The 17,747-nt window shown below is 37.8% G+C and overlaps 1 protein-coding gene across 1 annotated transcript in view; it reads right to left on the reverse strand.

The window, feature by feature from the left end:
• si:ch211-269e2.1 (cohesin subunit SA-2) overlaps window positions 1–17,747 on the reverse strand; it is a 176,400-nt gene that overhangs the window by 24,427 nt on the left and 134,226 nt on the right. The window contains 2 exon segments of the mRNA XM_051927091.1: window positions 6,631–6,788; window positions 16,601–16,702. Of these exon segments, the coding sequence (XP_051783051.1) occupies window positions 6,631–6,788; window positions 16,601–16,702 (260 nt within the window).

Raw genomic sequence — 17,747 nt, forward strand, 5'->3', positions numbered from 1 at the left:
GCAAACACCCTTAAAGAAAAGTCTGCGGTGTGCACTTGAAATCATGTCTGAATTGTATGATTTGGAATTTTAAACTGTGGAGCAGAGGGGTAAATCAAGGAAAAAAGTGTGTTTGTTCCAATACCTTATAAACATGTACTGCTCATTTCTGCAGCAGTAACGTCACTAGTAAACAAAGGAGTGGTGAAGATACTTCTCAGACATTATCTTCAGCTTAATATTAAGCCATTTCCATTATAACATATGAAAGAATTAACTGTATCAGTGCCCAGTTTCCAACATGGGCATCCTATCTTAAAGGGACAAATGTCCCACACTGTTAAAAGCACATGATATTTATGACATCTTCAATGCATTTTGTAAGTAAAAAATCAGAATCTGGAGGATTGACACTAGTCCTGATAATTGTTGGAGTAAGTCTGTATACTTAAAATTTTATGTATAAGATATTCTTCACTGTAACACGGGGCTGATAGTTGAAAACTCTTTAACCCATTGTTCCTCTAAATAGGAAAAAAGACTTTACTTGACTTTTACATTTTTGCTTACCAATTCACTGTATCTTGGATAACCTCTAATTCATCACTGACAGTATTGAGGATAATATTAAAAGCTAAAACAGTTAAAATACTAAGAACTTGACTTGAAGCATTCTAATCAACCTGCCCTTTTCATACAATTTTTTTTTATTATACATTTATCCATTAGTTGTCTAACAAAACCTAAGTTTCAACTTCACAAAAAATAACAATACTGTTTCCTCTACTGTAATGACATCAACAGACTTTCTACAGTGGCTGCAGGACTCCTTCAAGGATGAGTCTTTCCTCCTCTTTGTGAGTATAATGCACAGGAAATTAAGATGTGGCCATTCCTTGGAGAGCATTCACTGTAAGAACATGAAGACTACACCTTTGCTATTTGGACAGTAGGTCATGGTCTAATCTAACTGCACTTTCTGTTGCCCACTGGTGTGGCCCCCAAGAATTTGTACCTCCAAACTGGATTTTGCAGTTTTCTCTATGCAAAGATTGGGTTGGTCTGCACAATGAAGGAGAGAGAAGCTGCCCCAAGTGGAGGAGCATACGTACCATGGGTTCTTATTCATGAGTGAAGGTAAAGGTGATCCTAAATTTGGCCAATGGACTGGTACAGCTGTTGCTGGACAAGCATTCAGTTTACCAGTTCCAACTTTTTCTCCATCCTTACTATGGTCAACAGTTTGGGTAGTGGCTGAAAGAAGGCGGTGAAGGGTTATACAATTAGTTGAAAAGACGTCCTGCACAGTGCAGATGGTCTCATTCTCTGCCCCAGAACGTGGCACTTTCAAATTCAGAATAATGTGGAATAAAGCCACTACTCTGATTGAGAAAAGCAACCTAAAGTAGTTTAAGTAGCTAATGAAGGTACCAGATGAAGAATAGTGGACACAGTCCAGAGAGAGAGAACCAGGATAACATTGTAGAGATCACATCTCATATTTGGTCTGAGAACATTTGAGAATTCCCTAGAAAGAATTGGAGACTTGTTGAGATTTGGAATGTCAGGTCCGACTAACTCAGTAGTTTGTATGGCCCCCACGTGCTTGTATGCATGCCTGACAATGTTGGGGCATGCTCCTAATGAGACGACTGATGGTGTCCTGGGGGAACTCCTCCCAGATCTGGACCAGGGCATCACTGAGCTCCTGGACAGTCTGAGGTGCAACCTGGTGGCATCGGATGGACTGAAACATAATATCCCAGAGGTGTTCTATTGGATTTAGGTCAGGTGAGTGTGGGGGCCAGTCAATGGTATCAATTCCTTCATCCTCCAGGAACTACCTGCATAGTCTCGCCACATAAGGCCGGGCATTGTCGTACACCAGGAGGAACCCAGGACCCGTTGCACCAACATAGGGTCTGACAATGGGTCCAAGGCTTTCATCCTGATACGTAATGACAGTCAAAGTGCCGTTGTCTAGCTTGTAGAGGTTTGTGCGTCACTCCATGGATATGCCTCCCCAAACCATCACTGACCCACCACTAATCCGGCCATGCTGAACGATATTACAGGCAGCTAGCTAGCTAGCTAGCTAGCTAGCTAGCTAGCTAGCTAGAAAGATAGATAGATAGATAGATAGATAGATAGAAGATAGATAGATAGATAGATAGATAGATAGATAGATAGATAGATAGATAGATAGATAGATAGATAGATAGATAGATAGATACTTTATTAATCCCAATATCTATCATAACGTTCTCCACAGCTTCCCCTGCTCAGGGTGAACCTGCTCTCAAATGTGAAAAGCACAGGGTGCCAGTGGTGGACCAGCCAATTCTGGTATTCTATGGCAAATGCCAATTGAACTCCACGGTGCCGGGCCCTCAGGCCACCCTCATGAAATCTGTTTGATTGTTTGGTCAGAGACATTCACACTAGTGCCCTGCTGGAGGTCATTTTGTAGGGCTCTGGCAGTGCTCATCCTGTTCCTCCTTGCCCAAAGGAGCAGATACCGGTCCTGCTGATGGGTTAAGGACCTTCTACAGCCCTGTCCAGCTCTCCTAGAATAACTGCCTTACTCCTGGAATCTCCTTGAGAAATTGAGACTGTGCTGGGAGACACAGCAAACCTTCTGGCAATGTCACGTATTGATGTGCCATCCTGGAGAAGTTGGACTACCTGTGCAACCTCTGTAGGTAGGCCAGGTATCGCCTCATGCTACCAGTAGTGACACTGACCATAGCCAAATGCAAAACTAGTGAAAAGATGAGGAGGGAAAATTGTCAGTGGCCTCCACTTGTTAAACCATTCCTGTTGTGGGGGTTGCTTCATTGTTGCTCCTCTTGTGCAAATGTTGTTAATTTCATTAACATCAAAGCAGCTGAAACTGATTAACAACCCTCTCTGCTACTTAACTGATCAGATCAATATCCCAGAAGTTTCATTGACTTGATGCTATACTCTGATTAAAAAGTGTTCCTTTAATTATATATATATCTATTATAAAAAAAATCCTACAGAAAGACAAGGGAAGCAAGACGTGATCTTCACGTGAAGATCACGGAAGACACTTAAAAGACCCGCGAGACGAAAGAGATTGGCCATGGAATGTCTCGCGGGGACCTTAAACACGAGACTTTGTGCCAAGAGATAGACCCAGGATCATCTTGTGGGGATATAGAACATGAGATTCTTGCAAGACACGCCCTACTTTCAACCAATAGCAAATAAGACCACGGGCAGCAAAACACTCAGTCATGTCAAGGCTTTGAGCACACACAGATCCAGGGATCTCAGTGCATATAAAGCATATAAGGACAATACGTTATAGATGAAACGTCGACAACTAAGCGAAGAATAAAGAGCAGCGCGGAGAAAAGAGACTCAAAAGGGTTTGAGAGAAAAAAATGCAAAAAAGAAAAAGAATGATCGAGGTGCAAATTCAGAAAATAAGGAATGTAATAATCAGCCCAGAAAAAGTGGAATTGAAAAAAGAGCATGTCCAATCAGGCTCAGAATTAAAAGACAAAGAGTAAAAGACAAAGTAGAACTTCATAAAGACGTTCAAAAACGTTGCTGCTATACACATGAAGAGCAGGTTAGAGATTATGAAAGCAGTGCAATTCGAAAGGCTCAAAAAAAAAAATGATGGCGCGATACACATGCAGAGAAAGGTAAAGAATATGAAAGAAGGAAAATTCGAAAGTATTGTAGCGTCCTTTACAGGTTGAAGCCTTTTTTTTTTGGAGTGATTGTTAGGTTCGATTGAAGGAGGGCGGAGTACAGCACGGAAGACTGACAACGGGGTATTGATTGATGCGGTAAGGGGGGGGTCCCGGGACGGGAGAAGGAGGTTGGAAAGGGTGCTAGAAGGTTGTGTTTGGGGTTACGAAGTCGGCGTTCTTTTTCTTGATTGTTTAAGTAAAACTTTTGTGAGACTTTACTACGTCTGTTTGTTCTTTTTTTACTTCTCTTTTCGAGCTGGATGCGGATGTCGCTACAGAATCAAAAAAAGATAGTAAAGATCGCATTAGCACAAACGAAAGGAAATTATTACTCGAAAAAAGGGAAAATAACCAACACGGACCAGGTGTAAGTGAAAAAATAGCAGGACAAAGCGAGGTCAGAAATAGAAAACAAAGAGTATAAAACAAAGTAAAATGTCATAAAGAGGTTAAAAAAACAAGGGGGTCAAACACATGCAGAGCAGGTTAGAGATAATGAAAACAGTGGAATTCAAAAAACTCAAAAAAAACGAAGGCGCGAAACAGAAACAGAGCAAAATAAAGAATATGAAAGCAGAAAAAAAAACGAAAGTGTCAAAACAAAGAAAGTAAACATCACATTAGCGCAAACAAAGCGAAATTATTACTCGGAGAAATAACGAAAAGGCAAATAGAGATCAAATATATGGACATAGGTGAGATGTCTAAAGTACGTAAATACTGTAAGGCTTTGAAGTTTAAGTGAGAGAATTTCAAAAACGGGGTTTACCTCACATGCATTTATTGGTTACTTTGCAAAAAAAATTATTAACTGCTGATGATATAAATCGGTTTGTCTGTGCTGAAATTCCAAACAGAGAAACCTATCCTGAATTATGGTACAAAGTCATTAAACACATGTCTCACAGACCTCATTTAAAAGATTCAGCATGCTGGGACACAAAAGATTCCAAATACTGTTTTTAAAGAAGTTCTGAAATAAAAGTGAAACCAATGAAATAGCAACAATTCAAAGAAAAAAAAAATCTTAAAAGTGTGTATCTGGAAAACCAAAAATGGGGGTTGGCGAGCGAAGCGAGCAGGGGGTAAGTATATATATAATAAAAACTTTTGCACAGTACTGTATATATATATATATATATATATGTTCATATGACAAAACAAAAATTTAAAATGACATTATTTAGAATGTCAAGATTTAGGACTGCATTGGATATGTTTCAAGTACTGTTATTTCTTTCTCTTAAATTATTAAAAAATTAAACTGTACAAACTACAGTGGAGTAATTAACACTATTTTTATCAATAGCACAATGCTGTTCCTACCGTACATTAATTTATTTAACACATAATTATAAAGTTCTCCAGTCTACTTAGTTCAATTCAGGGCTGTGAAGGGTCGGAGCAGCTTTGAAAGACTGTTAAATGAAGAAAATCCAAGGGTAGTATTTGGGGATGGAGTCCCAAATGAAGAGCTAGTAGCGAGAATAATGAGGGAGGAAGGAAAGGAGGTAGTGAAAAGAAAAAAAAGGAAAGGCAACAGGATCAGATAAAATACCAGCAGAAATGTGGAAGAGTTTAGGAGAAGACTGAGTAGATGTGTTGTGAGATCAAATGCAGAAGATCTATGAACAGGACAGAATACTGAAGGAGTGTAGGGACCATGTGTTTGTACCCATTTATATGGAGAAGGACAATATTCAGGATTGTGGAAACTATAAAAGGATAAAGCTGATGTCACACATATTGAAAATTTGGTTGTAGAGAAAAGGCTTAGGGAAGAGACCACCACACGGCAATAGCAGTTTAAGTACTTAAGACCTGTTTGACCTGGTTATGGATGTGTTGAGTGACAGGATAAAAGACCAATCTCCCTGATGCATGCTTTTTGCTGATGACGCTGTGTTGTGTAGCACCAGGATAGAGGAAGTGAAGAGGAAGTTGGAAGAATGGAGAAAAGCTTTGGAAGACAGAGGACTGAAGATAAATAGAAAGAAGACAGAATATATGAGGTTTAATGATAATCAGGATTCAGAAGTGAGTCAGCAAGTACAGCTATTGAAAAGAGTTGATAAGTTTAAATATCTAGGATCACTGCTACCCTGAGAAAAAAAATTAGATGCAGAGATAACCCACAGAGTGCAGTGTAGATGGAACAATTGGATGACAGTAGCAGGAGTATTGTGTGATCACAGAATTAAGGCAAAAGGGTTAAAGATAAGGCTTTTACGACAGTGATGTATGGAGCTGAGACATGGGCAGTAAAGGAATTGCAGGAAAAGTTAGATATGGCAGAAATGAGAATGTTGGGATGTACGTGTGGAGTCACAAAAAAGGACAAAAAGAAATGAGACAATCAGAGGTACAACAAAAGTGGGACAGTTATCTAAGAAAGTACAGGAAAGGAGGTGGTATGGACATGTGATGAGGAGAGACAATGAATATGTGGGAAAAGAATGATAGGAATGGAAGTACAGGGGAAGAGAAAGTGAGGGTAGGCCAAAGCAGAGGTGGATGGATAAACTAAAAAAAGATCTGAAGGTAAAAGGTCTGACTGGGGAGGAGGTGCAGGAAGGAGGTGTATGGAAAAAGTTGATCAAGCACATTGACCCCACATAGAAGACAGAAAACCTTGAGTAGCAAACATTATGTGCATAATATGGGAACAGCCATCTATGTTTTTTGTCTTATACCTAATATCATACTACATTTATTTCATTTATATAGGAAACAAATATTCAGGCTACTAATTTTAGCCATTTTAATATATTTGTTCACTTGCTTGTTTATGATGACTGAGCCAGATATCCAATATTATACAATTAAGCAAATGCATACAGTTCTAAGGACCAGACAGGATTACCTAAATACTTTATAGATATGTTTCAATTATGGCACATTTAAGAAAACAAGTATTTACTTGTGCATCATGGCGATGGATTCCCTGGATTTTATTTGATCCCATCCAAAGGTGAGAGAAAAGCGTCGTGCCAGTTCCCTGATGGTGGTTAGTGTGTGCATACTTGAACTGCCGCTGTAGTTACAGATGCCCTGCTCGTTTTTTACCTCAAGAAAAAGCTGGAAAACAAACATTCAAAATGTTAATATAATCACACAAAAACAATTCAAATGCACATGAGAACCAAATAACTGTATATTTTGATATGATTAACTATAATATTGAATATAAAACACTCCATTTATTGTACATAGTCTGTGCAAAGTCTGTGTGAGGGACCCAATGACGCACTGGCAGAATGTGCAGATTCCACACAGGAGGCACTCCAATCTTGGCCAAGCCAAGCATGTAGGGAAACTGGCAAAGGAAACTGTGTAAGTTATTTACAATAATTACAGTAATATGGGTGAGCACTCATGCCTGATATAGTGTTTATAAATGAAATTAAATGAATATGTGATTAAATGCATGGCTCATAGTGGAAGAAAAAAAACAGTTGTTATAAATGTTATGCAATTCACAATTTGTGAACAGAATTATGTGACGCAATATTAAGCAGGGCATTTAATTTAACAGACTGTTACGAGGCTATATACATAAAGTGAATATCTCCAGAGTCTGCTCAGAACACAAAAAAATAAAAACGCACTGTACGAGGCAAACCTACCCCTTTGAGATTTAAAAAAAGAAGGCAAACAGAAGTAGTCTGGAATCCTTAGTATACACCTGCTGCCTCAACCTCAACCAAGCATGAAACATAAAACCAGCAGCAAGATGGGTAACACAGGCTAAATTCCACAAAGTATAGTAGACCCAAGAAATTAAAACCACCAGTTTATTTAATTACCATATCACTCCTTTTTCTCCACCCATTTTCTGAACTAGCTCAATCCAGCCTCATGTTACAGAGGACACAGCCTGTCCAAGAGTCACTGGGCATAACGCACAAACCAATCAGTCCATCACAACACACACTAATACAGACATAGGTACGCTACTCATACAAGGTCAATTCAGACTCATCAGCACACAGAAAAAAGTGAATAAAAATGCACACAGACATGTTAACAAGAGCAAAATTTAAACACGGAACTCTGGAGCTATAAGCCAGCTGTGTTAACCACAGCTGCTGTATGCTATCCCACTATTACTGATTTGTTTTTAATTACAAATATCCAACATTACAAAATTAAGACATGAATATCAAGGGGTCAACTATCTGCTGTATTTAGAATGTTAGAACTATATTGACAAGTACAGGCTTTTCAGCTCCAAAATGATGTTGAGTCGAGATTAGAAGGTCTGAAATGTCTTACTACTGTATGTGATACACTACCTAATAAATGTGTTTGTGGTTCTCTGTGCTTGTAACTTTTGCAGTAATTCTATGATGATGCATCCATAATGCTGTTTTGGTTGTGTAGAGATACAGTGAGCTATTAAAAGTATTCACCCCTTTGGAAGTTATCAGATGTTATTGCTTTACAACATTGGATTTAAATTGGCATTTTTGACACTGAGCAACAGAAAAAAACGTTTAATGTGAAAGTGAAAGCAGATCTCTGCAAAGTGATCTAACTCAATTACGCCATGAAGGATGGTGTTGGCAGTTACCAAGCAGTGGGAATGCTTCTCTCAGCAGGCCATGGGAGGCTTGTGAGGTCAGTGGGTAAAATGAACACAGCAAAATACAGAGAACTCCTGGAGAAAACCTAATGTGGTCTATAAGAAACCTGTGACTTGTTAGGAAAAGATTTGATTTGATTTCCAGCAAGACAATGACAGCAAGCATAAAGCCAAAGCTACTTAGGATGGCTTAGGGTGGAGTGTGCAGATCTCAGTCCAATTGAGAATTTGTGGTTGGACTTGAAAAAGACTGTTCTCTCACAATTCCCATGCAGTTCTGGAAAGAAAAACAGAAATGGAGTAAAAAAAAAAAAAAAAAAAAAAAGGTCCAGATGTACAAAGTTGATAGAGACCTGTGTACACAAGACTCAAGGTTGTCATGGCTGCCAAAAGAGCACCAACTAAATATGGACGTGAAGGGGATAAATAATGAATTGAGTTTTACGTCTATTATATAAAAAAATTCCTGGGACGAGACAAGACTTTTTCAGAGAGATAATGTCAAGTCCTGTGAAATGAGACTTTGTGCCAAGAGACCAAAATCTCAAAAAACTGATAGTAAAGATCGCATTAGAGCTAACAAACAAATTATTACTCGGTGAAATAACGGAACAGCGAAAAGAGATGAAAATATGGATATAGGTGATATGACAGAAGTATGTACATATTGTTCGGCTTTAAAATTTAAGTCGGAGACTTGTAGATCATCTAGTTCATGTTGCCATTAGGGAAAAGTATTGTTTCTTCCCAATGAAGAGGCGTATCCGCGAGAAATAAAAGATTTGTTGTTTGGTGAAAGTGAAATCCACAAACACAACAGGCAAAATATCTGAATCTAAAATAATCTGTACGCGTTCGCATCATTCAATGCTCAAAACGTAGATTTACACAATTCAGGAGCATACACTATGAGAATCTGTGGTTCCACAATAATTAAAGCTACTACAAGTTTAATTTCAAAGAAACCACAATTCAGTCAGGTTTACATTTATGATCACGGAGAAGCAATGCAACATAGAATCGAAAGAGTTAAACGATCGGACATATTAGAAATTCTACAGCCAATAATGAGTACAAATCCATACGTCCAAAAGTATCGCACTTTACACAAAATTTATCTGAAAAACACGGACAAAGAAGTTTTCTTGGATTTCTATATGAATCCTAAAGATCACGCTCGCATATATAATAAACCAACATGTGACGAATTGTCAGCGGTAATAGTTTCAAAAGAAGGAGATATGAAAGACAGAGTTGATATTTGTGTTTATCCAAAAGCAAAGCACGATTCACCGCAAGCGTCAGATCTGGGAAATGACTAGCGCGTAGTGCCCGCACAGGGGTTGGTAAGCGAAGCAAATTAATCTAAATTGGTTTGCAGTTTATTTTTGGCATTAAAGAGTCTTTTTCTCTTGATCAGTGTCAAAAAGCCAATTTTAAATCCACTGTGATTCAATGTAATCTTTTTAGTTAGCCAATAAAAGGTGTCCTTTTGCTCAACTTCTCATTACATCCATAATGGCTAACATGGTGCAATAGCCTACTACTAATATTGTATTACAGAATGTGAAAATCTCCAAAGGGTTTATGGATTATATTCAGATTTCTCTGCTCTTTAATTCAAGGTTATAAACTAGCAGTGGCTGACCTTATAATGAACAGAGAGTATTCTGCAGTACTATCAAACTAACACCACAGGTGCAGTACAAAAATGTAGTGCTGCTGATTCATTGCTGTTAACACTTGCAATTAATGCGTTTTTTAGCATGACACCTTAATGTGTTCATTTAATTTGGTTAATTTGACCATACTTCACACATTGTTAATGAAGCAGCACTAAATTAATAAAAGTCTGTTAATAGTAGTAGCAGGTCACTGGGGTCAGCTTTGCTTGACCATTTTTTATGTTGTGTTTTGATAATGAACAACACACACCAGAAGAACTGCCCTGAAAAAAAATGCAAAAGCGTGGACTGTCATTAGACTTTGAAGAAGAGCCAATAATGCCTAGCTGCTCCTCCATGAAATCATTTGTTGAGCAATTCAGACATAAGCAAAAAAATTAACATTGACTTGGTCCATTACAATGGTGGAAGCTACAAGAAATACATTTATTTAAAGAAATAGGTTTATTTTGATTACAAGTATGAGTTTCTTACCACTACTCGAAGGAAAAGTAATGCATTACATTTTAAAATAAGTAACTATATTACATATTTAGTTACATTACTCATTACTTACAAAAAAGTAACAATGCCTAACACTGGACCCTTGTGAACACTTGCTTTTTGTATCTGAATATGTTGTTAATAAAAAAAAGAGAGAGAGCATCCCGTGAATGACCAGTCTAAATAAACTGGGGTCAGATTTAGAAAACCTGTATATGCACGGAGAGGCTTAAAATATATGTACAAAACTTTTCACACAAAAGTCGAGATTTATAAAAGAAAACTTGAAGATTTTTTTTTTTTAGTTTATATTCACTACCTGTTGTCACTTCTCAGGAAACTGGCCAACAGGTCAGGAATATCTTAGCTGTGCTGGAAGCCATTAAACAACCGGCGAGGCACTATGTCCAGTTTTTGTATATTGCACATACATAAAACATAACAGATCTCTGCCAACATAAAAAGGCAGTTTGCAGCACTGTCTGGTTGTTCTTATGCAATACGTAAGCCACTGAAGAATTAAGCTACTTTTATTAACCATAAGCAGTTATGTTCCATTAATGCACAAGTCATCTGTGATGCCAGGATTAGACTTACGCATGTTGTGGCTTGGTGGCCGGGGTCAAGCCATGATTTATTTATTTTGAGGCAAATTAGCTTTGACATATAACTTGCTGATGATATGGCACATGGTATCTGGCTTGTTGGTAAGGTACAGGTTGATCCCTCCTTTATGCTCAAATCCACAAAAAAGTTTTATAAATGAGTCAGGAAATCAATAATATCTTATTTTTCATCTCCATTTCATTTTATAGTATTATTGACAGAACCAATCAAAGTGCTAGTCTAATTTGCATTGTGATGGGGCTCAAAATAAAAAAACAACTTACTCTGTACTGTTGACTGATTAGTGTTTCACTGTTTGTTCATTTATTTGTGTTATACAAACCTATCAATAAACTAATTGGAATAATTTAATATGCATAGGTAAGTGATTATTAAAACTGTGTTGTATTAGAAATTAATCATAGTTATTTTTTGTGTTGCACAAAAATACGAATATGCATGAATGAAATATGTAAAATTTTGTTTAATATACAGTTATTTCTATTATAAATCATACAATTAATTGTGATTACACTTTTTAACCGAACAGCAGCCATACAAAAAAATAAACAAATTAAAATAAATAATTAATTAATGAACTTAATTTTTTCACTTATTTATTATATTATATTTTAATTATATAATACAATTTATTTTTGTATAGTCAAAAATCACACAAGAAGTGCTGCAATGGGCTTTAACAGGCCCTGCCTCTTGACAGCCCCCCCAGCCTTGACTCTCTAAGAAGACAGGGAAAAATTCCCAAAAAAACCCTTGTAGGGAAAAAAATGAAAGAAACCTTGGGAAAGGCAGTTCAAAAAGAGACCCCTTTTCAGGTAGGTTGGGCATGCAGTGGGTGTCAAAAAGAAGGGGGTCAATACAATACAATACACAGAACAGAACAAATCCTCAATACAATATAAAAATAAAAAATGTACAAGTATGGAGCAGAATTTAACAGTAGATGATATCACATAATATGATTTGGATTTGTTTAGAGTCTTGAAGACCTCAGCCATCAAGCTGCCTCCCCCATTTGGCCAATCCACAGCTGAAACAGTGCTAGACTAGCCAATCCAATGAAAGGACCTCTCTACCCCACGGTTCCTGCGATCCTCCATCAGGGATGACTTTACCTTAGGCAGGCAAAACAACTTGGCAGGTGGGCCGTGGCACCAAGTCTATCTATATAACATATATTTATTCATATACTGTATGTATTGTCAGGAATTTTAAATTTTATTTTTTGCCCACACAAACAAAGATGAACTCAATTTTACAAGCAGGGAATTAATATCAAAGCATCTCCTCTTCCCAAATTGTACCTCACTTTTAAAATATCAGTGCAAACAAAGTAGAAGACCATGATGACGCCTCAGTCTGTATTGATTACTTTATAACCTGTGAACAGATGGGCACCCTTGTGATTATGAATTGCCAAATTGGTTTACAGCTTGGGAAAGTAGGAAATGTCTTACATATTTGGTTTATAGTTTGTGAAAGGAAGAAATGCTGGACATATTTATAAGATCAAAAACTTTAAGAAACTTTAAGCAAAGTCATTTATCATATTGACAGCCAGCCAATCAAGTATGTGTAACATCACATGTTCCGGAATTCCACTTGAAATTTTAAAATAAATATGCCATGTCTGAGAGCCTGCGGTGGGTTGGCACCCTGCCTGGGATTGGTTCCTGCCTTGTGCCCTGTGTTGGCTGGGATTGGCTCCAGCAGACCCCCGTGACCCTGTGTTCGGATTCAGCGGGTTGGATAATGGATGGATGGATGTCTAAGAGCAATGTCAGAAGAAAAAACAGCAAGGAAGTGCCATAGGACCCGAGCTGCAAGGTTTATAGGGACGTAGAGCTCTGTCCAATAGTGAACACTGCGTTAAAGTAAGACGTCAGTAGCTGATAAATGGCCTATAGCCAAGGATGTTGAGCCTTTGTATGTTTGAATATATTCTTGGAGACCAGAGTAATATTTACATCTGAGATACTAGGGGGCTCTGCCCCCTGTTCGCTTCACTCGCCAAACCCCGTGCAGGCAACTACGTGCTAGTCATTTCCTGGATCTTCTGCTTGTGAATCATGCTTTGCTTTTGGATAAACATGAATATCAACTCTCTCTTTGAAATCTCCATCTTTCGAAACTATTATTGCTGACAATTCGTCACATGTTGGTTTATTATATACTAGACAAAGAGCCCGTTTCGACAACGTAAGATGAAACGGGCACGAGTTTCGAAGTCACCTTTCTCTTTGAATTTTTGCGGCCGTAAATCCGCCGCCTGCCGCGATGTTGGGGTTGGATGTCGGTCTCGTAAGGTTTTTCGAGCAGCTGCGCAGAAGGCAACTGCGCATTCGGCTTCGGACGGACGTGAGAGAGTGAGGAGGCAGGCAAATTATGTACTAAGATGCGAGCGTGATCTTTCAGATTCATATAGAAATCCAAGAAAACTACTTTGTCTGTATTTTTCAGACAAATTTCGTGTAAAGTGCATTACTTTTGGATGTATGGATTTGCATCCATTATTGGCTGTAGAATTTCCAATACAGCCGATTGTTTAACTCTTTCGATCCTATGTTGCATCGCTTCTCCTTGATCATAAATATAAACCTGACTGAACTGTGGTTTCTTTGAAATTAAACTTGTAGTAGCTTTAATTGTTCCAGGACAATAGATTCTCATAGCGTATGGTCCTGAATCATGTAAATCTACGTTTTGAGCATTGAATGATGCAAATGTGAACAGATAATTTTAGATTCTGATATTTTGCCTGTAGTGTTTGTGGATTTCACTTTCACCAAACAACACATCTTTTATTTCTCGCGGATACGCCTCTTCATTGGGAAGAAACACTATTTTTCCCTGATGTAAACACAAATTAGACGATCTACAAGTCTATAATTTAAAATATAAAGCCAAACAATATCTACATACTTCTGTTATATCACCTATGTTAACATATTCAATCTGTTTTCGCTTTTCCATTATTTTACCGAGTAATAATTTCCATTTGTTAGCGCTAATGCGATTTTTACTATCAGTTTTTTGAGACTTTTTAATTTTATTACTTCATAATCTCTAACCTGCTCTGCATGTGTATCACACCAACGTTTTTGAACCTCTTTACTACGTTCCACTTTGTCTTCTACTCTTGGTCTTTTATTTACGCCCCCGCTTGGACAGGTTAGGGTTTAAATTCATCTCTTCGCACAAAATCTCGTCTTGCGTCTCGCCTGAAAATGACTTATCTTGTCTTTCTGAAAAAGTCTCGTCTTGACCCAAGATTTTTTTTATATAATAGAGAGATAGCTAAGATATCATATGTCTTTCATGACTATGATAAGTAAGTCTCTTGAAGTACTAGGAATTGACGGTCTGTACATGTATCATTCATATGGCACTTGTGTTGGTTAAATGCTACAGAATAATGGGCTGTGTATACATCACTCATGTGGTACTTTTGTGGTTAGGGTCTGTGTGTGTATCAATTTATGTGTGTGTTAATATTAAGGTGCAAAAGTAGACCAACCCAGTAACAGACCTGATAAGTTCATGTATCCCTAGAGAAAGTAAGTAAAGGGAAGAAGAGGGGAATACCACTATAATACAGTATGTCAACATTTTTCAGTGTTCCCAAATTTTGAGACCAATATAAAAATTCAACAGCTTAGCATTTTTAAGATAACTCTTTAAAAAATACTTTAATTGCCATTACAGCACATTAGTGTTTATGTAGCACTTTTTAAAGATCACGTCATTGCCAGATACTTTACAAAAATGGAGTTCAAAGCCATAAGATAATGATGCATAACAAGTGTGCACTGGACTCAGAGTGAATCCAGAGTGGAATGTACAGTACAGGTTATACATATTTAGTCATCAAACTCATCATTACTGTGTACAGCTGCAAAACAACTGTACTTACCTCAGCACTAATGAAATGTCTTGTTAAAACATTTTTTTTCAATTCAATATTCCTTTCACCTCATTATCCCAAAAAATGTACATGACAGTTAAATTGTGAGTGAGTGAACTATGCAATCGCCGGGCACCCTGCCCATTGATGCCAGGCTAGAATGCCGCTGTCAGGGTTTTTCTATTTGAAAACTGACCAAGCAAAGTGCACAATATAAAAATATACTGATAAACATGAAAACAAAAAAAAATCACATAATAACCAAAGAAGAAGACTGCTTTGTACATGAGCCCAGTGTCTTGTTAATAAGTGGTGGATGGCCGGGACGCCTCCATGCTGGGAGCACCGGGGAAGCAAGTGTGGCCACAGCATAACTCCCCCGAACGTTAAATGGCAGCCTCCCTGGGTTGCAGTGGTGCCTCGAACACCCGCCAGGGCTTCATGGGAGTTGGGAGTTTAGTACAGCCCTGTTGGGATCCATGGGGGCTGCCAGGGGATGCTACAATTACTGCTGAGCCCTGGATAGCAGCTCTCCCGCCACACCCGGAAGTGTTGCCGGAAACACATCATCAGTGCCCCCTATAAGGGGCCAGCAGAGACTACTCCGAGAGCCAGGGTCGGGAGGAGGAGGACGAAGCTTGCTGAGGAGGAGAGGAGGAGAAAGAGAGAAAGGGACTGAGAAGTAAAAGAAGAAAGCTAGAAAAGAAACGGAAAGTAAAGAACGTGTGTTTGTGCTTGTTGGGGCACTGTAAATTTCTAAATAAACCATGTGTGCTTTGGGACTTGTGTGTGTCCTGGTGTCTGTCTGTAATCTGGGCTGGAATCTTTCACAGTGTATTGCCACATATATTATTTTACTTATGCACAATTAAAGAATTCATATTAGCTGCACAGCTCTTGTTCAAAGCTGATTACACATTTTTTGTTTTAAAATTGAGAAATAAACCGTGGGACTACAGAAGTATATCAGACCTAGAAATCATCATGTGGCCATGAAAACCAACAGAATTAAAATGTTAAGTGCTCCTAAGTAACTAATGGAGGGCCTATTCAATCCCAGTGCCAAATTCGCATTTGGAAGCAATTCTTGGATTTGTACGGACAAATCAGAGCTATAATGTGATTCTTAATAAGTGTAGCATGCAAGTTATTAAGTGGTTGCCTAAATGAACATTAAAATAACATAATGAAACTTAAGCCATGCCGTTGGAAACAGCACATTAATTAAATGTTCATTTGAAAAACAAAATCCATGTGATGTGAACAGGCTGAAATTATTAAAACCTAAATGAAACACTGTTTTTTTTTTCTTTCTGGCCCTAGAGACAACTTCCCAGCAGCATTATTAAAAGAAAGACACTGGGAAATAGTGGAATGTTCCTTTGTGAGCCAGAGCTCTTACATCTCAATGATCTAGGGAGCTGATGACAGGCAAGGAGGCCCCTTTCGTAGCTGGGTGCACTGGAACATGGGGCACATGTCGTTTGTGATTTGAAAGAGAAAGGGAAAAAAAAAAACAAAAAACAAAACAAAAAAAAACCACGACTGCCCTCAGATATGCCTGCATACTAAAGGAACTGCTGAGCAAACAATGGAGTTCACATACCTGCTGTAGACAGAGGGCCAACGTCCTAGCACTTTGGATTTTGTCGATTTGTCTTGTCCTGCTCAGAGTCTCTTTGATGATGTCTCCAAAGTCATTGTAGTACTATTAAGAAACAATACAGACAGTAATGTGCAAAGTTTAATACTAAAATATGATGATTTTAGTTAGAGCATGAACATTTTAAAACTGTGTTTAAATTCTAGAAAAAAACAATTACTATACTTCAATTACATAATAAACTTAATAAAAGGATAAGTGTTTGTGTATCCACTGGTTGCTATGTCTCTGTCATGCCAACATACGGTGCATCACAAACATCTGTAGTTGTTGTTCTCATATGTAGAGAACACAGTGAAATTTCCACAAAGTGTTAATTGGGCTTGAGAAAGGCTTTATAAAGAGGAAAATTATTAGTTCTCCTGTCCGTCTATGACAGGTTCAAATTTAAGTAATCAACATAGACCTCAGCATCAACATTTGCTGTACATCATCTACTGGAATACATTTTGTAATGCATGTAGTAATAAAATTGCATTGTGTTTATCACTTCAACTAACTTTAACATTGCTGTTATGAATACCAATGTATATACTGTATATACACATTATATTTGTTTTGTTATTTAAACAGATGACACATCACTAACATTTTTAGTAATGCATTTTATTACAAATATTTTTGATGCATCACATGTTGGAATGACAAAGACGTAGCAACCGGACAGACACTCAGACACTTGTTATTTTATATGTAAATTAAGTATAGTAATTGTTTTTCCTAGAAGGATATACAACAGAACAATATGCCTCTGGAAAACAAAGTAATTTTAAAGTCTTCATTCGACTATGCATCTGCATCTAGAGATGCTTTACTCTTTCCCAATCAGACGAAAGCAATTAGGAAACAAAAATCTGCCGGACCACCAGCATCAAGAGAGCTGGGCAAGATTCAGTTGGGTTTTTTTTTTTTAATAAATACATTACTTACCATGGCTTCAGAAAAAAAAAGTGAGCTAAAAAACAAAGGACTTCTGCACTTTACAAGAAAAAAGAGAAAACAACAAACGGCAGTAAAATAAAACCACAATGCAGACAGGCAGCCCACTCCACTTCCCTTCACATCAATTTGTTTTTCAGACACATTACCT

This window comes from Erpetoichthys calabaricus, chromosome 4, assembly GCF_900747795.2.
Source record: "Erpetoichthys calabaricus chromosome 4, fErpCal1.3, whole genome shotgun sequence".
NCBI classification, from domain to species: domain Eukaryota; kingdom Metazoa; phylum Chordata; class Cladistia; order Polypteriformes; family Polypteridae; genus Erpetoichthys; species Erpetoichthys calabaricus.